At 34.9% G+C, this 22,937-nt stretch overlaps 1 protein-coding gene across 2 annotated transcripts in view; it reads right to left on the bottom strand.

Moving 5' to 3' along the window:
• ASCC3 (activating signal cointegrator 1 complex subunit 3) overlaps positions 1–22,937 on the bottom strand; it is a 356,417-nt gene that overhangs the window by 71,156 nt on the left and 262,324 nt on the right. For both annotated transcript variants that reach the window (XM_024119391.2, XM_028494620.2), the window contains 2 exons: positions 12,294–12,405; positions 11,962–12,096 (listed from right to left, as the gene is read on the bottom strand). In XM_024119391.2, the coding sequence (XP_023975159.1) occupies positions 11,962–12,096; positions 12,294–12,405 (247 nt within the window). The remainder of the gene's footprint in view (positions 1–11,961; positions 12,097–12,293; positions 12,406–22,937) is intronic.

Below are 22,937 nucleotides of genomic sequence, written 5' to 3'. Positions count from 1 at the left end.
GACAGATGAATGGATAAAGAAGATGTGGCACATATATACAATGGAATATTACTCAGCCATAAAAAGAAACGAAATTGAGTTATTTGTAGTGAGGTGGATGGACGTAGAGTCTGCAATACAGAGTGAAGTAAGTCTGAAAGAGAAAAACAAATACTGTATGCTAACACATATATATGGAATCTAGGAAAAAAAAAAGGTCATGAAGAAACTAGAGGCACGACGGGAATAAAGAGGCAGACCTACTACACAATGGACTTGGAGACATGGGGAGGGGGAAAGGTAAGCTAGGATGAAGTGAGAGTGGCAGTGAGATATACACACTACCAAATGTAAAATAGCTAGTGGGAAGCAGCCACATAGCACAGGGAGATCAGCTCGGTGCTTTGTGACCACCTAGAGGGGTGGGATAGGGAGGGTGGGAGGGAGATGCAAGAGGGAGGGGATATGGGGATATATGTATAGCTGATTCACTTTGTTTTACAGCAGAAGGTAACACACCATTGTAAAACAATTATACTCCAATAATGGTGTTAAAAAGAAAAAAAGACATCTAGGAGCTCTATTGTATCAAGTCGAGTCATTAATCTCAGCTCTCATCCATTCCGTATCAACAGTTTTAACTCAGTTGATCACCACCCCCTTCTTGAGATTCCTTTTTCCCTTAGCTCAGATCAGTGCACTCTCCTGCAAGTTTTCCTTCTTGTTTATCATCCTTCACTCTCAGTTTTCTGCTGACCCACCTCCTCCCCCAACCCCAATAAGCTAGAGTTCCCAGAGTGCAATCTGCAGACCTCTGCTCAATACTCATTGCCCAGATGATCTCAACCCACCTCTGAACTCTGAAATTTTGAATACTATCCATGTGGCCTGTCACCAGCGGCCCCCAAAACAAACACAGACCTTGCTCTTAACTCAGCCTTCTTCACTTCAATAAATGGTTTTATCTCTAATTGAATTGTTCCAGCCCCAATCCTAGGCATCATCTTTATTTCTTCTGTTTACTCTGCTTACTTATAATCAATCAACTAATTACTGTTGGTTCAACCAGCAAAACATCCCGAATGATAAATGATTTCTGCAATAATCATTTCTCCACTAAGGAGGCAGTCTTTTCGGAATTAATAATACCACATCGCTCTTTTGATCAAAATTCCTCCAATGGCTTCTCTAAACACTTTGGATAAAATCCAAACTCCTCAACCAGGCCGACCACGACCTTGGCCCTGCCCACCATGCCCGCTAAGTGCTTATTCCACTCTAGCTACACAGGCTTTCTTGCCGTTCCTTGAACCTCTGACAAGTAGCTCCTGCCCCATGGCCTTTGCATTTGCTGTTCCCTCTGCCTAGAATTTCTTCCCTGAGGCTTCCTCATGAGTTGCTCTTTCACGTCACTCAGTTCTCTGTTCAAATATCATGTCCTCAGAAAAGCTCTCCTTAACTGTTCTGTGAAGAACAGGCTTCTCTAGTTACCTTCAGACTCCTGCCTTATTTTAAAAAAAAGAAAAGAAAAATCTTATATACATTTGAACTTATATTATATGTTTGTTAACTTGTTTGTTTGCCAACCCCATTGTGAAGATAAGATCCATGAGTACTGGAACTTCATCAGCCTAGCGTGCTGCAGTGTATTACATGCCTGGAACATAGTGTGTGCTCAATAAATAGTACTAAATATAAGAAGAGCTAACATTAACTAAGTACTACAAATGAGCAAATGACCACTGCTCTGTGATTTGCCTCTATTAACTACTTTAATCACCCCAATAAGTCCATGACATACTTATGGTGGTAATATCACAAAAGCCATAGTTATGGAATCATTCTTTACTTGGGCTATAGGCTCTTTTCTTTAAAACACAATGACTATAAAAAGAACAACACAGAAGGATTAACGGACGAGAAACTGTCTTGTGAGAAACTGACCAGGAGATATAAATTCCTACACAATCGAAATAATGGCTAATATATGAGGACTAGTGGTGGTCTGGTAACAACCAATGAGGTGAGAGAACAATCCAGTATTTATTAAGTATAAGGAAATATAGCCAGGAATAACAAACAAATTAAAAAAGGGTAATTGTACTGCTTTCATTAATCCCCCCCAACTTATAAAAGCAGTATTATCTGTAAAACAAGAAGATGGCTAACTATAATATCTTGTCCTTAAACACATATTAGGATACACTTTAACACACTTTATGATACAGAATCTATAAAAATTTTACCTGAAACTGTGTCAATACAGTTACAAAAATTTTTTTTAGAGCACATGGTGTTTCTATACATTATTACATGGAGAAAAAGTCTGGCACGTTAGTTAACCTAAAGGGCTGTATATCTCTCAGCACCAAGGAGTATTTCTATGGTTATTTTTTTTAAATTACGTGTTTCCAAAACAATGTAATACTGAAGGACTCTGCTTATACCAATAGGGGGTTGGGAAGGATATTTAATTTTTCTTTTAGGGTGTTTAATTTTTCTTTTGCTTTATTACACAGAAAATGATATTGAAGTAGATTTAGTTGGCTTTAAGTATTGGGAATGGTTACACTTATTTACCTACTTGGCTGCTTTGTTAAAATACAAGGCAATGTTTTGGCATTATTTCTATTGGGAAGATATTTAGGACAGGAACCATGAACCTTTTGGAATACTTCTAATCACCATTATTAATTGAGGAGTGAGCTAGCATTGATTTCTGAACTGCTCCCCCTGCTGGACCAGTGAAACCCTAACAATAATTTTAGAGTACTAAATTTTATTGGGATGAAATTAGAAACATTCTGAGCAGAAACCAATTTCTAGCACATGAAAATTATATTTTAAAATGTTTTATCCAATATTAAAGTTTTTATTTTCCACTTATTTTTATAGTCTAAACAATGCTCTGCTTATTCAAAGTAGAATGAAGTGACAAATGGTTAGAATTTAGGGAAGAGATTTTATTCCCACAAAGATAATAATCTTCAATCTTATTTTCATTACATTTTTATTTCCCCAATGTGATTGCATGTATACTGACAATTCTAAATAGTTATGATATCATTAAGTTAAGCAGAGAGTTACTACCAATGATAAACAAAAATACATCTAAAAAATATATAAACAAAAATATATCCAAAACCAAATTAACAATGATTTACTTTGCCAAGTGATTCAGGATAGGGTTCCCTGAAAAGCAGACTACCATGGAGTTTTACAAATATGACTTAATTTATAGGAAACCACTCAAGATTTTATTTGTAATTTTAAAATGTCTAAGTGGAGTCTCCTTTTGCAAATGCTTTTAACGTGACCCCCAGGAGTTTGGTAATCCAATCCTGCCCGTAGGCCAGGCTGGTAACTCTGACTTTTGAGGACAGTATCAGCAACACTTCTGCCTTGAATGCCATAAGCAGGACTGAACGCTTCCCGTGCAGAGGCAGAACTATATGAAGCAGCAACAGCAGAAGAGACAGATAGACTCAACACAAGCCTACTCCTTTGTTTTTATTAGGTTCTTTGGGCTCTAGGACAAATCTCCTTAAAAGATACAGGTCTATCTATTATTTCCTTGGTATTCCCCCAAGAGCACTGAGTATTGGATAGAACACTTAGCAAATCTTATAACTTAGGCTGAGAAGGTTAATGGTATATCCCTTTTATATACCATGTTTTGTAAGTTTTATTTAAATAAAAGGGCAAAAGAAGATGCAAGAAGGGGAAAAAGAAAAGTACACAATAGCAAAGGGGAAAAAGAAGAGAAGGGCATTTAAAAGGTTGCTGGGGGATATGAATTCTAATTTCAACTCTGCCCTTTGGGAGCTGAGTTTCTGTGTTATTTTTCCATACCGGTTTGTGTCATCTTGGGCAAAACTGGGTCTTTGTTTTTTGAAAAAATGAGAAAGTTAAACTAGGTAATAATGAAAGAAATATTAAGGATAGTCATACTTTGGTATCTAAACTTACTTCTTAATTAACAACCCTATTTAATCACCAACATTTAGAATCCCAGTAATTGACAGTTATTCTGTGGGACAGTTTAGGAAGCCAAAAGTAATTTTTTAAAAAGTATCAAAACTTTAAAACAGGACAAATTTCAGGTAATATTAAAAATACATTTTATGCTCATGAGAACACAATTAGCTTAAAAATCTTTAGAGGAATCTACTAAATCACAACAGATCTGAGAATGAAGGTTTTCACCAGGAAAATATTTCACTTTTCTCTGTGCTAAGAAAAGCTTGTAAGTGCAGAAAGCTAGGAAGAAACTAGGAAATAATGGAGAATAGGGAAGGTCTCAAGGGAAAGAGACCAAGAGAAGTAGAAAGATACTTTTTTTTTCGAGACATTTGCCATCTGTGCCTCTCCAAAAGAAGCCAAGCAGCTCCCGACTGAGGGTTAGGAAGCTCTTTCTCATGAACCCTGGAAGATATCCCATCAGGTTTCCTCACTAGGATGATGAAGAGTAGCAGATGGGATCCTGCCATTGTCACGAGGTTATTTGGAAATGGAAGGCCATGAGGTTGGTGATGTTCACTGTTAACTCGGTTAACCTTTCCTTCCTTTCATTTTTCCTTTAATGAACTCTTTAATTTTACATGTGGGGTCCCCTACCAATGGTATTCGTATCTGGCTTGTCCTTTTCATTTATATATTCCCTTTAAAATTTCTCTCTTAAAAAAAATTCTTGCTTATTTTTCCAAGCCTAAGTTTAAGAAAGATACGTTTATAATTTTCAACCAAGAGATTTGTGGTTGTGTCCCAAAGAGGATAAAATTCAAGCATTAAAAATGCTATATCACTGAAAATGTCATCTATATGGGCAGAGCAAAGAAAGAACCAGTATGCTTTTAAATAAAGCAGTGCAGAGAACTGTTGAACCTGGAAATAAATAAATAAATAAACTTATTTTATTTATTTATGGCTGTGTTGGGTCTTTGTTGCTGTGCGTGGGCTTTCTGTAGTTGCGGCGAGTGGGGGCTACTCTTCGTTGCGGTGCACAGGCTTTTCATTTGCCGTAGCTTCTCTTGTTGTGGAGCACGGGCTCTAGGCGCGCGGGTGAGCTCAGTAGTTGTGGCTCGCGATCTCTAGAGCGCAGGCTCATTAGTTGTGGTGCATGGGCTTAGTTGCTCTGCGGCATGTGGGGTCTTCCTGGACCAGGGATCAAACCTGTGTCCCCTGCATTGGCAGGAGGATTCTTAACCACCGTGCCACCAGGGAAGTCCCCAGAAATTTATTAATATATAAAAATCTAAATTTTTATGGTACTTCTCTAAATTTGGAATGGTTCTATTTTATGTTAACACACGAAACCCATACTTTTAGTCAATATCTAAGGTTTTGTGGAAAAATAAGAATTTCACAATTTTTCAAATTGGATATTTGATATATAAACTCAGGTTTCTGTGTAGTCACAAGAACCTTATCAACTGAGTATATCGTCTTAAAAAAAATCTATTGAAAATTTACAATGTTGTGTTAGTTTCAGGTGCACAGAAAAGTGATTCAGTTATAGATAAACAGATATTCATTCTTTTTTAGATTTTTTTCTCATATAGGTTATCCCAGAATATTGAGTGGAGTTCCCTGTGTTCCTTGTTGGTTATCTATCTCATATATAGTAGTGTGTGTATGTTCATCCTAAGCTCCTGATTTATCCCCACCCCGCCACCATGTTTCCCCTGTGGTATCCATAAGCTTGTTTTTGATATCTGTAAGTCTGTTTCTGTTTTGTAAATAAGTTCATTTGTTTCATTTAGAGACAAAATACATTTGGGGCATATTTTGCTTTCTTTCAAAGCTATTAATACTATGGTAAGCATATTATGAAAATTTCATTCAAATAAATTTCCCCAACTTTGAAATCTTTTTATTTCTATTACTCTTAGGCTACCTTCTAAAAGTCCACTGAACATATCAAATCATAATCCTTGTTTGTCACGATGACCGGCACCTTCTACTCTAGACTTGGCTTTCAGTGCCAACATCATTAAGAGATTCTTCAAATTACTTTTTAAATATCCTTTTCCCTCAGGATTTTCACTTATATCTAATTAGACTACTTACTCCATGCCATGTAATCCCTATTGCCAAAACTGCTAAATGCTTCAATAAGTAGGAGGAGGGCATCAATGGAGCAAGACAGATGTAATGTCACTGGTTAACAATAGAAGTGTGAAGCAGCTGCCTTAATTATGAAGCTTATTAATTCATGGTGTTGAAAAAAAAACTTGGCAATAGTTCTTATAAAATATCTAACCTTTTCAAATAGCATGATATTGCTTAAAACTTAAAATCTATGTTTTCCATAAGGAAGGTTGAAATAACTATTTTGCCAGTGATTAACATATGTATTTAAAACCTGTAATTCTAAGTCACAAGGTCACACATAATTTTAAAAGCAACTCTGCTTCTTAACTGACTTTTAAAAAGTATATACCATTACATTTCAATACTTAAAAAATTTTTTACATTTGGAATTAAATCATAGGATAAGGATAAATATGTCTAGGAGAGGAAGTAAGGAATAGGGAAGAGAGTTCTAAAGAGCTACTTTGTATGGAACCTGGGAAAACTTAAATAACCTCATCAAACCTCAGTTTCATTTTCTATATATTAACATTTACCATGAAGTGTTGTTTGAGGATTATAAATAATGTATATTAAGTGCCTGGCATGTAGTAGGTGCTCCATAAAAGGCAGTTATTATTATTTTTAAATGAATATATTGAAAAGACTAGATTTAAATAAATGGGTTGCTGTCATAGAATAAGTGAAGAGAAATAGTTTTAATACAATCTTCAGTCTTACACCTAGAATAGAGTACTTTACTATCATTTAAAGACAATGACATCTAAAAATGTAAGCCAGAAACAGCTCAGTTTCTTAAGAAGATGAGTAAGCGAAAACGGAAATCTCAAAAGAGGTGTTAGCAGAGAAAAAAAAATTAGTGGAAGTGTGTTTTCTTTTTTGGTGTTGACTGAAATAAAGATTTACACATAATGGAGTAATAATCAACAGGAATTAGTTCCTGGAAGTATAATAGACAGTCACATTTAGAAAATCAAATAACACCCCCCCCCAACTCCCTACATTCTGAAGGATAAAAAATATTCCAAGTATCATCTGAAAAAAAAAATGGTTCTGATGAACCTAGGGGCAGGACAGGAATAAAGACGCAGAAGTGGAGAATGGACTTGAGGACACGGGGAGGGGGAAGGGTAAGCTGGGACAAAGTGAGAGAGTGGCATGGACTTATATATACTACCAAATGGTATATATATATATATATATATATATATATATATATATATATACATGTAGCTGATTCACTTTGTTATACAGCAGAAACTAACACAACGTTGTAAAGCAATTATACTCCGATAGAGATGTTTAAAAAAAAAATTCCAAGTATCTAGGGGACCAAGAGAAAAATACCATACAGATGACACACTTTCATCTAATCCTCATTCCTGTCTCCTTGGCCTGTAACAGAATGATCGGCATCTACCACACCAGATATGACACGCACAATTCATTAGTAGTTTTGTCATTCATAAATTCTTTCTAGCCCTTTTTGAATCTATGTATTTTTGGCCTACATTATATTCATCAAGTGCAGTACTAAATTCTCTGAGTTTATTACTTGCAGGATCAGATGGAACTTCCTATTAATTAAAAAGGTTACTTGTGTTCATGATCTAAAGAGGGCCTCCATTCATAAGGTCCATGATTTTAATATCTGTTACCTGATTCATATCCTCTGCCTCTGCAGACTGCAAGGCCCCAATCACATACCTCCCATCATTTGAGAGGCTCCCTTGGGCCCATTCAAACTTCCTCCATGATGTTCTTTTGATGTGGGGTCAGCAGAAATGTATATAGCAAAACTCGTGCACAGGGAAGATTAACACGAAGGAAGAGTACTATATCCTGTTTTGTTTTTAGAGACTCTTTTTGATGGTGGGCAACATTCTGCTATGATTCTTGGAGCGTCACACTGTGCTGATGACCTCAGTCAGGAGCAACACCCAAGTCTTTCATAGTTTATTACCATGGCCCATAGACTATCTGTGCATTAACACAGACAGACACACGCACACACACGCACACACACACACACACACACACACACACAGTTTGCCACTAATGTTCACTATTCTATCTCATGCCCCTAGAATGAGCCTTACACATTGTAGGCACGAAGTAAATATTTTTTGGATGAATCAATAGATGGTCTGTGAGTAGAAATGTGACCAATGGAATTTAATATGGACACATGTAGAATAACATATCAAGGATAAAACATCTAAATTATACATATTTCATCATATGCTTAAGATATTTCTTAAGACAACTCCATTTAGCTTAGCTCCTTACTATTTGGAAGAGTTTAGTTGTCATCTTTATATTAAACTCAGAAATTTCCCGTTGCCTCCATCCTTTGTCAAAAGGGTAATACTGTCAATATAATAAATACTATTCTGCAAAACACCAGGCTGACCCCAACAAGCATACTGACAGAGGAAAAGAACAAAAGGGACAGAAGTCAAAAGTTAGGGTATACATGTACTTAATGTATGGAATTTATTTTAACCAAACCTGACAACCTTCTGCTACGGAACACTGTGGAAGAGGGAAGCCTGAAGGGCCAAACACACTGTGAAAGGAAGCATACCATGAAATGACCTGATTATATGGCTTTCTCTTTTTAGTTTTGAAAGAAAAACTAAAGGCAATAAAATTGTATCCCTACTTAAAAGTTTATGTATTTTTAAATGCTTGATGAAAGTCAATGAATGTTTTAATATTCCTTTTTTCATTCTATGGTTACCTTCTAGTTTGTTTTCTCTGTGCCAACAATAATCACACTGCAACATATTCAGGACACCTAAAATAAAAATCTTAATGAACATAATTTCTACACTATCATTAATACCAAAGACAACAAATACCAAAAGTTAAATACAGTATGTAGCCTAAGAAGTAATGAGAAAACTTTATTCACTGCCAAAATTAAATTGATGAAATATTATAGTGAATTCAAAATAATACTCAAGAGATTAGAAGCTTTTCCGTTGTGATCTTTTCGGGAATACTAAAAATTCCTCTTAAAAATAATTAATAAATTATAAAAATAAAAAAGTTTGAAAATGACTTCAGAAACATCAGTCACTGTATCTTAGTAAAAGGAGATGCTGATAGTAAATAAGTTATAATACTCCATTGTTCGAAAACATAATGTGACATTATTAAACATTATAAAAACAAAAGCAATGGTAGTGGAACGAGGTCTTTCACACACACTGCTTTTCTTTGCCCTGTTGTGCTTGTCATCCTCTTCTCTATAGCTCCTGCTTGACCAGTTGTATCTCCTTGTTTCAAAACCACAAGGAGATTAATATGCAGTTTTGGAGGTAAGAGCAGAGAAGATAACGAAGCTATGTGAGTCATTTAGGACTCTCTGGTGTGATCACACAATAATATTTAAAAACACTTTTCAGTGAAAGAATGATTTCTAGAAATTGTACTATAATTACTTCAAACACAATCCTGCTTTATTATTTAATGTTTCTCTGTTAGTTACACATATGTTCTCTAGTACACAGAGAATAATTTCTAGATAAGAAATTAGCAAAACTGTGGTACCTGCAGATCTCCTTATCCATATGAGTCCTATACTTCTAATGTCCCAATGTCCTCCCTCAAAAAGAGGTCTCACTTAGATATTATAGACTTAGACACTACCTAGCAAAAGCTGAGAGTTTCCTGGACTAGACACCATAGGATGAAGAGATTGTATCATTGTTGCTGTGGAAATCATTAAGGGAGTATGCAGAACAATATCTATGTAAATATACTGTAGTTTACCTTCTGTATATCTGCAGGTGAGTTGTTCTGTTTATTATTCACAAAAGAGTTGACTTTATTTTAATAAAGATATACCATGAGATCAGTATTAACTGGTTTTAGGCACTGTGATGCTGGAAAGAAACAGGCTACTGAAAGGATGTGAACAGACCTCTTGCTCTATGAGTGCCTTTTTATGGAAAAGACGGAAGAGAGAAATGACTGAATTCCCTTGGTACTGTATACATTTGGGGTTTTTTTTTTAGTAGGGTGGAATAGGCATATGGTTTTCACAAACTTTTACGAACAGTGTGCATCTAGTCTAGACATACTTTGAACCTCCCAACTCGGTATTTTCCAGCTCACTCTGTGTGTGTGTGTGTGTGTGTGTGTGTGTGTGTGTGTGTGTGTGTTTGTGTGAGACAGAGAGAGAGAGAGAGAGAGGGAGGGAGGGAGGGAGGGGCATGAGAGGCAGCACAGTGCAGTGGTTAAGAACGCATACTAAGGTGCTAGACTGCAAACTACTCACTTGATGTGCAACCTTGGACAAGTTGGTTACTCTTTAAAATAGGAATAATAATGGGATGTTATCAATATCAAAAGAGTGGCTTTGTTAGGATTAAATGAGTTTATCAATGTAAAGTTCCTAGAATACTGCCTGTCACATGAAAAGTGCTCAAAGGTATTAGCTGTTATTATGTGTTCCCAAGTACTTTAAAATACTAAATTAGGTAAATATATCAAGGTAGGTAAATCTGAAAGAAACATTATATTCTTAAATCTAACAGATACTAGTTTAAGATGCTTGCTGAAATTAACTAACCATTATTTTACGGTCTTCCCCCCAGAAAAATCCTGTTTTTATGAATATCTGTCTAGGAAATGATAAAAACCTCATTCTTAGAAATCTAAAAGAGATTCTTAATTTTTAAAAAATATTCTTACCTCAGAAATGAATTGTTAATTTGACAGCAAAATCATTTTCTTGAAAGCTGCCTCATATACGTTAATCCTCTACTCATTTCCATAGAGCAAACAACAGAAAACTGATTTATACAGGATCCATCCACCCATCCATCAATGCATGAACAAATATCTTCTGACTCATTACAATGTATCTGGCCCTATGCCACACACAAAATCTCTACACTAGTTTCTCAAAGGGAAAACACTGAAAAATTGGAAAACTGTGAATGGGATACTGATGTCTATTGAGAATGATAAAGCAATAGGAGAGGTAGGAAAAAAGCTAATAAGTAAGTGAACTACAGCAGAATCAGTGAATTTATAAGAGAAGGACCTTAAAGACAGTATAGCCCAATGGGTCTTAACTTTTTAAAAAAGTACCAACACACCTGAGGGGTAAAATAAAATACAGCATTTACTTACAACATATATCCTGATTAATGTGCCTACAAAGTTTTATGGTAAATTATTACACTTAAAGTCAACAACAACAACAACAAAATAATGCGTATATAGTATGCAGGAAGGAAGTAGAGAAGATACTCATAATAGTAATTTTAACTTCAATATTAAATTTAGTTCTTAGCTTCTCGGCAAAAAGGCAAAGTGAACATAGTATAGTTTTTTACCATGTGATAAGTCTGATTGTATATTTTTTTTTGGAAGGGGGGAATGGGAGGAGTTAACTTTTCTGGCATTAATTCTAAGAGAACTTAATCAAGTGGATCCTTATGTTAAGAAACATCAGCAACATCATAGTTCCAACAAGAATTACCCAAAAAAAAAGCAATAAGAAAAGCTTTCAACTATAATTCAGAGAGGTTATTCCATTGAAGGCTAGGGAGATCACCTGGCTGCAGAGGAGAGCCCAGTTTATACCTATTTATCCTGGCTTAAATATCAATAGTGCCCCATTCCATTCTCAGACTGACCCAAGTTTGGATGATAAATTACACGGTCATCTTATCTATGGGGAATTTAGTCCAGATTTGCTTTGTAGTGATCGTGTTTGACAGAAGAAAGAACTTCATAAACAGTTTCTGCCAAATTTCAAGAGGAACTAGATGGCAACAAATTAAGAACCAAATTAAAAGTGAAGGTATGAAATATATAAAATATAACCTCTTTGTATTAAAAACAATGCAATAATATCATGAAACTCACACTCAGAATTGAAAGCAATTCTTCAGTACCACATTCAGGTTTCAAACGCTCCTTGAACATTTTCACTGTTTGGTGCTTTAAATAGTAATAAGAGGCAATCCGGCCATACGTCAGTGGTTCAATGCTCCGATTATCCTGTTTCAAAAGAAATAGAAAACAACATAAATAAAAAGTACAACAGAAGTGTATATATTCATAAAATTAATAATTCATACTGTAGGTTGCTGTTCCAACTGTTTCATTACAATTTTTGGTTATCATTAGAAGCAAAAGCCTTATTGTTAAAAAGCTGGGTCATCTTTTCAATTGGAATGTGTATGACCAAGTCGTACCTCTCCCATCTCAATACAGTAGGAATGTTCCAATTCAACCAGGGACTTCTCAACCAGATTGGACAGAAACTTGTTCACAGAATCATGGCTCACATCACTCAAACTGTAGTAGCTAGAAAACAAGCAAGGTCATTATTTGTTTCAAAATATTTCCTATTAAAACCATCGCTTCAATTTCACCTCATTCTTTTCAGAATTTCAAAAAGAAAATCCATTTATAGCAAAATCAAAGGAATAAAGCAATTGCAATTACCATTTCCATTTTACAGATCAAAATCCCCATACTAAGGTTTATTGACACTGATGAACAATGGCAATATGTTAAAAATATGTAAGATAAGCAGATAAAATTCAGCAACACATTAAAAAGATACTAATTTTCCAGTGTTAAAACTGACATTATTTCAGTTTACACACCTACAACGAACTAAACTTATATACTAGATTTAGAAAAAGTGAGAAGCGTATTATATATAAATATATAATTCCCTTTTTAATGTAAAAACTCATCCTCAGTAACATTAAAAAATTCAAAGAACAATTGATTTGGGTGGCAGTTGAGTTCTTTTAGGAAATTTAGTCAATTGTTCCCCTAATGCTTAAGGAGTAAATATTCTAAAGATTAGAAGGAACATCATCAGGCTAACAAAATAAGCATTTTAAGTAAGCTTACCTATACAGAAAACACATAGGTTCAGCTCTATATATCTTCTGAGTAAAAAACCTAAGGACATACAATTCACCTGAATGCTCCTCCCTGTAACTCCAAGAGATTTTTGGCAAATCCCTAAGATCACTAGGAATCCGTGTCTGGGAAAAGATCCAAGAGGGACTGCCGACACAGTCATGGCAGATTGCTAATTCCTGTTGTGTGAACCCTGTCCACTAGTCAGCATGGAGAATTACATGCCCTACCTCTACCCAAGTCAAAGAACAGGAGTGGAAAGTGGCCTCAGAGAACAGACTCTCATCACTGAAACCCAGCACGAAGGATTTATATCTATACAGGACTAGGAAGGGGGTGGTCGCAGCCTGAGGAAGAAAGTGTTAACAATCTCAAATGGGAGAGGTCTAAAGTCCTCCAAGTATGGTGATTTTTTTTTTTTTTTCTTTCTTCCAAGGGAAAGATTTGGGGTCAATACTATAAAAATTTATTTAAAAACAGAAAAAGCAGGACTTAAATCATGGCAGGATATATTTTCACTAGAAAGAGAAGTTAGCCCAAAAGTCTAGGTACAACCAAATATATGAGTTTCCACTGAGTATGGATTAATAATAGGTTATTTATTTGGGAAAATAACTGTAAATCATAGTTATATGCTGAGGATTTTAATTCTCATAAAAGAGAATTAGTTACTTTAAATTTTAGTCTGTAGAGAAATTATTGCCCTTCCTGGAAAAGTTCTTTTCATACACCAAAATACAGCAATATTTATCAATGAACAAATACTAGATAGATCAGTGCTGTTGTTACTTTAAACAAAATGCACAGGCTTTTATCTAACCAGGCGTATGTGAAGGTGAAAAACCAGCATTAGAAACCATTAGAAAATATTTCCCTTATCCTGAATTGTGACTGAGATGGAGTATATAGTTAGAATAATTTATTCTGTATTAGAGATGAAAATAAAAATTCTGAACATTCAAGGCTCCATAAAAGAGACAGATCCCCAAAGCTGATTCAAATTATTAACAATATTTTTTTGTCTTTCATTTTTTTCCCCCAACAAATGAAATTTTATCAGCCAAACTTTCTGCAACGTAAGTGCTTACTTTATATTTCACATTCTTTTGGCTTGCTAAGCCTATAAATTTTCCAACATGATTTTCAGCTGTCGGGGCTAATATATGGTTGATAAAGTTATATCTAAATGGAAAAAAAACAGTGAAAATGTGCCCAGGACACTGAATAAGTAGTACTATTTGCAGAGCAAAAATCAAGCTATTCTTTATGCAATTAAAATTACAGAAGGAAGACATTATGAAAATAATATTACCGTGAAAAACAAAAAGTTATGATTCCATTTTTATCTATAAATTTCTTAGGCCATTTGAAAACAAAAAATCTCATGGGTGCTGCTATGGATCACCACAAGCCATTCCCATATAAATATAACTGGAATGCCAACATTACCATATTATGCTTAAATGAATGATTTGGTACACTTACAAATAATACTTAAAACCATTAACGGTAAAAACTTTTCTCCAAAAATTATAGGTTCTTTTTAAAATAATTATTTTACTCACTGTTTTATGTATTTACAAGATATATTTTGATGGGCTAATATCCCTTCTGAAGTTTGTTCATTTACATCTATTGGAAAAATTTTTAGACTACTTTGTGGCTTTTATCCAGAGAAAGTACAGTCAGGGTAAATATTTTTTAAACATTTACAGTGAGTTGTAAAAAAGAAAAAAAAATCAAGGAAAATCATGGCTCTGAGACTGCAACAAATTATCTGATGACTACACTAAAATATCATAATCTAACTTGCTAAAAATTAATGCATTTTTTGAGCAGAATAACTTTAAAAACTTCCATTGATTATTTCTTAATATAGTTGTTCTTTTCCAATATGCTCACCAACATTCTTACTGACTTGCATATGAGAAATGAAAAACTCAACTTAAGTAATCAAATTGACATTCAATTTATTCAATATCAAAACTTTTATCCTTATTACATCTGGGGGGGGTAATCTAGAATTTTTAAAATCCCTAAAATTGTTTTCTTCAGATATTCTGGCATATGTGATAACTTTATTTATTTTTTAAAAGCGACAACTTTAAAAATAGAGAGGGCTAGTTAAAATATTACATTCTTGAATATAATAGTAAAATCTCAATCATTAAAAACCTTTTCTCCTACGCAGCCAACACAAGTACTAAAACGCATCTATTTTTGTTAGTGGTATGACTTCACTGATTTATACCAAATATTATTCTTTGTTAATATTTGAACTGAGATTCTAAGGTTACATAAATATTTTCAAATCCTTAAGAAGGTATACTGCTACATCTTAATTAGATGTATAATTTACAAGACACTATAAAGTAATAAAACTAAGTGTAAATGGAATTATTTTTTAGGTCCCATAAAATTTTGAGAGAGAATATATTCTAACACCTTTTTTGTGAATAAAGGAAGGAGTTTATATTTACATGATCTTCATTAGTAGCATTATATGGCCTTCGCTTCTAACATGTAAACTTTTCAGTCACTGTGCAATTTCTAGCCTAAATAATTATAAGCATTTAGCTTAAAAAAATTACATATCATTAATTTCAATAATCACTTTACTAACTTGAAATAAAGCACGTAACTGCTAAGTAAAAAGGTCTGTTTTCATGTTGCACTCTCCACAGTAGAAAATTTATAATTTACTGGTTATTAAAACAGAAATATTATACAACTGTTTAATTATGGATAAAGGATACAATGTAGTTTCACACTCACTGCATTGAATCGTCAAGTCATTATCTTCTCTTTGCCATAAACAGCCTACCTTTTTGTCAGCATGCTATTTCATTTATTTCACAGAGAAACCCAGTTTCACAATAATTGACTTGTCAGAGGCTCTAATTTATGAGGCTGAGCTCTGTAAGATTTCTCTATATTGGATTCAACCTGCACACAAGCAGGGTTGAATATTTACAATGCTGTTAACAGGTGCTGAGTTGTTTAATGATTCTAATAGCCAGAAGCATACTGAGAAAGCCAGCGGGATCACAATTACAGGCTGTTTGAACACAACAATTACTAGTCCCCTGAGAGGTGTGAAAGTCAAAGGCAGTTTGATACTGACAGCATCTAGCACATGGGCTAGACAAGCTAACTTCTATTAGCAGTCCATTGGGAAGAAATTATAAACAAACCTCTCCCTATCATAAAATTTTACAAAGTTCATTAAATTTAAACAGTCAAAAAGTAAAACAACTTTTAAAAAATTATCTTTAAAAGATCTTATCAAAGGACAAACAAGAAAACCACACATGAAACTTCAAGTTATCTTTTTCCAGCTTTAATAAGGATGCAATTTCACCAGCTGAAAATGAAAGAGATTTTATTGTAATGTAAAACATAGATAAAGTTACACCAAACAGTTTGGATTTAATGTGAATAGTGGCAGCTATTTCCTGTTTGGTTTATGTAAACCTGGCCAGAGACCTCGCTGGGAAATTTTTCATCAGTATTGAAATGCTGCTGCTATAACTGTCAGTACTGGGAAGTCATTTGTTACAGCACCATGTTTTTTTATGTTCAGATTATGCAGCAGTAATAATGACACAAATAATGAAAGTGGTTGCAGGGACAGCTGAAACTACCACAACATTTTTTTGCCCTAGAATTATTTAGAAGCTTTCTCAGGGGAAAACAGAGAGTAAAATTGAACGTACAAATTGAATCCAGAACTCAATTTGAAATATATTAGATTTCATGATGCACCAATACATGTGTTTACATATATTTGAATGAACTAATGTATATATGTATGTGTGTCTACATATGTATTTACACATATAAATATGTATCTTTATAAGCATACATATATTTGCATATACATGCATATCAAAAACTTAAGGACATACACAGACATACAGAGAACAACCAGGAACTGAAATCTTTCTCAACATAAATTTTATTTTTGGTGGTGGCGTTGGGGGGACACTTTACAGTAATATGATTAAATGAAGGGGGTTGGAGAATTGGGTCATATTTATTTACCTATATGTGATTGTATTTTGAGAGTGGTCTTTGCCCTTAGTATTTTAAATAAACTTCAGTTTTTCCTTGTTACACATACATGCATGCACATATGTGTGTATACAAGACCCTCCCACCCAAAGAAAAGTCAAATCTCAATTTATGGCACTGAATGACAGGAAGCATGAAGTATATATTAAAACTACATATAACACAAGCTCTTCATATGAGACAATGATTCTAGGTTTCTTAAAACTTTTACTAGATCTACAAATAAGTAGAAAAAGTGTACCAATTTCCTGTGCCTTTCTTTGCTTCTAGCTTTGTGTATAGGTGATTTTAACACAGACAATAATAAAAAGATATAAGGGCCAATCAGAAAGAAAATTGCAGGGCATGCTATAGCAGACTAAGTAAAATATGTAACTTGTTAAACTTTATTTAGGCACGTTTTCCCATTTTTATCCAGATGTAAAGGTATAGATACTAAAAATGACAATTTTTTTTTTTTGCATCAAACGAACAAAAGTATTATACTTTCAGAATTACTATGGTATGGTTTCCAAAGAGAACACATTTTCCATCACGGCACTGAAAAGAGATCTGGATAGAAAGTATGGATATTTGAATTCTGGACCTGATAATGGGCTCAGGGATGAAGAATGTGGCTTCTGGAACCAGAATGCTTGGATTCTATCAGTAGTTCTGCCTCTGTCACTCAGACCTGTCTGATTGTGGGCAAGGTGCTTAATCTCCCTGTGCTTCAGTTTCTTCATTTATTAAATGGGGGTCATAACAGTACTAAATGAGTTAGGTTCTTGAAACAGCATCTCAAATACAGCAGACACAATAATAAATAATATTAGCGTAGTTTTTGTTTCCCATTTTATTAACTTCAATTTTTATTTTTATATATTCTTCTTGTATTTGTTTTTGCTAATGTTTTTCTAGGTTCCCGAGATGGATATTTAATTATTTTCAAGCATTCACGCTTTCCTGTAGGTGCCCTAAAGATATGAATGTTCCTTGGAATTGTGCGTTGATTAAAATTCATAGGTTTTTGTTCTAAAACATTTTTATTTTTGTATAGTTCTAGCCTATACCTATTTAAAAAAAATTTTCATCTTTCACTAGAATAAAAGTAGTTAAATGCCAAGCAGTTAGATTTTTTTGCCATCCTTTCTCTTGTTTATTTCTGGTTTTATTGCATTACACTGTGAGAATGTAGCCTTATGATCTCTACATTCTGAAATACAATGAGTTGCTCTCTGTAGTCTAGTACATGGTATATTTTTATAACCAAAATTCCATTAGTGTTTTTAAGTATGGCATATTCTTTTTGGGGGGTACTACGAACACATACACATATTCAAGGATATTGTTATTCAAATCTTTTATGAAATACTTTATATCTCTTTGACATGCTGATTTTTGAGGGATATGTGTTAAAGTCTCTCAACATGACTATAATTTAGTTAACATCTTAGCTTTCTATTGGTTTTGCTTTATATATTTTGATGCTATATTTCTAGTTATCTAAAAATTTATAATCTACTATAACTTTTAGTGATTGTACTTGTTATCAGTATAACCATTCTTCATTGTCCTTCTTAATCTTTATTGCCTTGAATTTCATTTTGTCTGATTTTAGTTCTGTAGCTATTGGTTTCTCTTTGGTACTCTCAGGTCTTCTTTCAGTGCCCAATTTTCTACTTCTCTATATCACTTTGATTTGATATGTTGCTTATAAATCATTTTTAGTGGGATTTTTAAAATAAATCTGAGAATTTCTGTCTTTCAATAGGGAAGTTTAAATTATTTATAACATTCATGATTATAATTGGCCTTTTTAATGGTATGAATAGATCCCGTCAGCCCTCTGATTGAAAATCTACAATGGTTCTCATTTCACCCAGAATAAAAATCAAAGTCCCTACCATGGTGTCTAAGCTCCCACATGACCAGTATGACCACTGACCGCCCACATCCCTAGCTTTATCTCCTACTACTCTCCTCCCCACGCTTATTCCACTTCAGCTACACCTTCTTCTTGTCGCGCCTTCAACACACCAGACGTGCCTGCTTTAGAACTTCTCCCGTTCCCTTGGCCTGAAATGTTGTTGGCTAGATATTCATGTGGTCAACCTTCTTACTTCTTTCAAGTCTTTGTTCAGGTGTCAAAACTTATTCTATGTCTGTTAAGCACAACTTATCTAGTTCCCGTTTCCAATACATTTAATTTCTGATCAATATTCTCGGACAGTTTGCAAATTAAGCTAGATTGAGGATAGACTAAAAGAAGATTAAGCAGGTAAAGAACTAAGGAAATTAAGGGAGGAGAAAAATTAAAAAGCAAATTTGAGATTTGAAGTCAACATAAGTAGATGCAGAGTGATAACATTAACAAAGGTAAGAAAGTGATATTAGAGCAAAATTTTGATATCTGATTCAGTTTTAGACACGCTGAATTTGAAATGATGGTGGGAAGTCCATGTGGCAACATTCAGAAGGCAGGTGGAGAAATGAGACTGTAACTTGGGATGGGGAACAGCTGGAGTAACTTATTTTGGGTCTTTCACAGACAAGTGATATTTTAAATACAGAAGGGATCTCTAGAGAAGAACTTCCTAATATTATGCACTGAAAAGAGCACAGCATCACTTCTACAGTCTTCTTGCCCCAAAAGGCAGAACTTGAATTCAGGGATGAGAAAACTTCAGACAAACCCAAATTGAAGGATGTTCTACAAAATAATTGGCCAGGGTTCCTCTAAAGTATCAAGGTTATGAAAGACAAAGAAAGACTGAGGAAATGTCACAGATTGAAATGAATTAAGGAGGCAGAACAACTAAATGGAATGCAGGATACTATTAAATTGGGTCTTCAGCAGAAAAGGGACATTAGTGGAAATACTGATGAAATGTGAATGAAGGCTGTAGATTACTTAACAGTATTGCATAAATGTAAATTTCCTGGTTTGGATAACTGTACTATAGTCATGTAAGATGTTAACACTTGAGGAAGCTGGATGAAGGGTACGCAGTGCCTGTTTGTACTATTCTTGCAATTAAAAAAATCTCAAATTGTTTGAAAATGAAAAGTTAAAAAAATTTTTAATTAAGAAAAGAAGACACACACACAAAATTCAGTGTATCTGTGGATTCAATAAAGAACTATAATTTGCAAAAGAACTCAATTTGCCTCAGAGAATCATTCCCTTGTTTGCTGATCAGACAAGCTGACAGAAATGATTAGGTTCTAAGTCTCTAAACTAGAGTCTTTTTTTTTTTGCTGGGCCATGCAGCTTGTAGGATCTTAGTTCCCTGACCAGGGATTGAACTTGCACCCTTGGCAGTGAAAGCATGCAGTCCTAACCACTGGACCGCCAGAAAATGCCCAAGACTAGAGTCTTTAGGATGGTATAGACCAGTAAAGCAACTGGAAAGGAGTACAAGAATAACAGCTCACTAATCAACATTAATTAAGTTTTTCATAATTAATACAAAACTTAGAGAGGCTTTAATTTGTGTACTTGATTCCCAACATGACCCTGTGAAGGAGGCAGGCTATTACTCACTTTCCAGATGAAGAAAGTGAAGCCAAGAGAGGTGAAGCGATAAAGGTCACACAGTTTCTAAAAAGCAGTGCTGATACAAGAATCAGTGTTCTGATTCCAAGTCAAAGCTCTTTCTATCACATTAATTGCCTCCATTCTTGTGATATAAGAAAAATGAATATATCTACAGTTATATACCATGATTCTCCAAAAACATAAAGAGTAGTAATTCACAAAACTTACGTTTTTAAGTTCTAGCTTTATCACAAAGTGGTTATGGGATAAAGGACAAGTCACTTTAAGTTTCCAGCCTCCATTTCTTCAATACCAAACAAGAAGGTTGGACTAGAGTACATGTAAAGGCTATCCCATTGTATGATTCCACAATGCTAATCTGTGATCTATTTACTATGGAAAATTTGTGGTACTGTAAGACTATCTCATTAATTTTGTAGTCATTTTCCCAAATGAAATTTTGTTCCTAATCCAGAGGCCTAATACAGTTGCGGAACTGAGCAAAACATCACCGTATTCTCAAACTCCTACCTATGTAAGTGGAAATGTTGGCTGAAGAGAAACAAATTTCTTAACGTACCAACTGGTAAGATTTAGTAAATTCATTTCATCATTTTCATCATGATCTCTCTGTTCAAGATCTTAACAATGGTTTAATATTTCTTCTTACTCATATTAGGAATGTCCCTCACCTTTGGCCTCCTTCCATTCCCCCTGCATCTGTTAAGATCCTATGTGTCTTTGCCCTATTGTTAAAAAGCATCCTAACTGGTCTCCCTGTTATAAATATTTCCCCATTCTAGCTCATTCCCTTCCACAGTGCTGCAAGTACTGAAACAAAGCCAGTATTTATTAGAAGAAAACAAAAACACTAATTTGAAAAGATATATGCACTCCCATGTTCATTGCAGCATTGTTTACAATAGCCAGAATATGGAAACAACCTAAGTGTCCATGAATGGATGAATGAATAAAGAAATTGTGGTATAGACAAAGAATGGAATATTACTCAGCCATAAAAAAATGTAGGGACTTCCTTGGTGGCACAGTGGTTAAGAATCCGCCTGCCAATGCAGGGGACACGGGTTTGAGCCCTGGTCCGGGAAGATCCCACATGCCACTGAGCAACTAAGCCCGTGCACCTCAACTACTGAGCCTGTGCTCTAGAGCCTGTGAGCTGCAACTGCTGAGCCCATGTGCTGCAACTACTGAAGCCTGCACGCCTAGAGCCCATGCTCCGCAACAAGAGAAACCACTGCAGTGAGAAGCCCATGCACCGCAATGAAGAGTAGCCCCTGCTCGCTGCAACTAGAGAAAGCCCGCATGCAGCAACGAAGACCCAATGCGGCCAAAAATAAATAAATTAAAAAAAAAAAAAAAAAAAAATGTAATCATGCCTTCGAAACAACATGGATGGACCGCTAGGATATTATGCTAAGTGAAATAAGTCAACCAGAGAAAGACAAATAGCATATGATTTCTCTTATACGTGGAATCTAAAAACAAAACAAAACGCCAAAGAACAGACTGGTAGTTGCCAGAGGTGGGGTTGGGGGTGGGAGAAATGGGTGAAGGGCTCAAAAGGTACAAAGGAAACAACAACAATAACAAAAACCTAATTTGGTGATGCTAAACTATATTTAAAAACTTCCAACCACAGCCAATAGGATCAGATGCAAACCCCTTAGCATGGCATACAGGCCCTTTACTCTCTGGTGCTTGGTCCACTTTCTAGGCAAGAAAATCTTCTTGCCTCACACTCTAAGCTTTACATCTAACTTTTGGCATTCTCTAGAGACTCTTTCAAGCCCTGAGGGCCTCCGCCCATCTAGTATTTTTGTGCCTTCCACCTTTTCCACTTCTGTTCCAGATTCGAGTTCTGGGTGAAGTATCACTTCGTCTGTGAAGCTTTCACTCTCACAGGCTTAAATGCAGTCTGTGAGAGCACTTATGATTGATTTACACTGTAATCATTTATGTCCATCTCCACATTACAAGATCAGCCCTTGAAGAAAAGGGATGATATACACTCATCGTCATGCTTCAATGTCTAGTATAATATTTGATAAACAGGTGCTGAATGAAGATACAATCTATCCTGCCTGGAGTAAAAAGATACTCCATCACAATTCCCCCAATTTTATTTCATCTTGCAGGGTTCTTATTAACCTTTACAAATGCCTCACAAATTCTTCCCCCTACAATTTCACAGGCCTTATTCTTCTCTGAATTCCAACTGCACCCAAGTCAGCCACTACCATGTAATTTAATTGAGTACATTTCTTAATGACGTCAGGTGTCTTGTCTCCCTAACTACAGAGCGAACTCCTTGAGAACATTCTAAGTTAATTAAAATAAGCTAGTA

The sequence above is a fragment of the Physeter macrocephalus genome, chromosome 10, assembly GCF_002837175.3.
Source record: "Physeter macrocephalus isolate SW-GA chromosome 10, ASM283717v5, whole genome shotgun sequence".
NCBI classification, from domain to species: Eukaryota; Metazoa; Chordata; class Mammalia; order Artiodactyla; family Physeteridae; genus Physeter; species Physeter macrocephalus.
The sequence above is the reverse complement of the archived record's forward strand: the minus strand, read 5'-3'. Positions and strand labels throughout refer to the sequence as shown.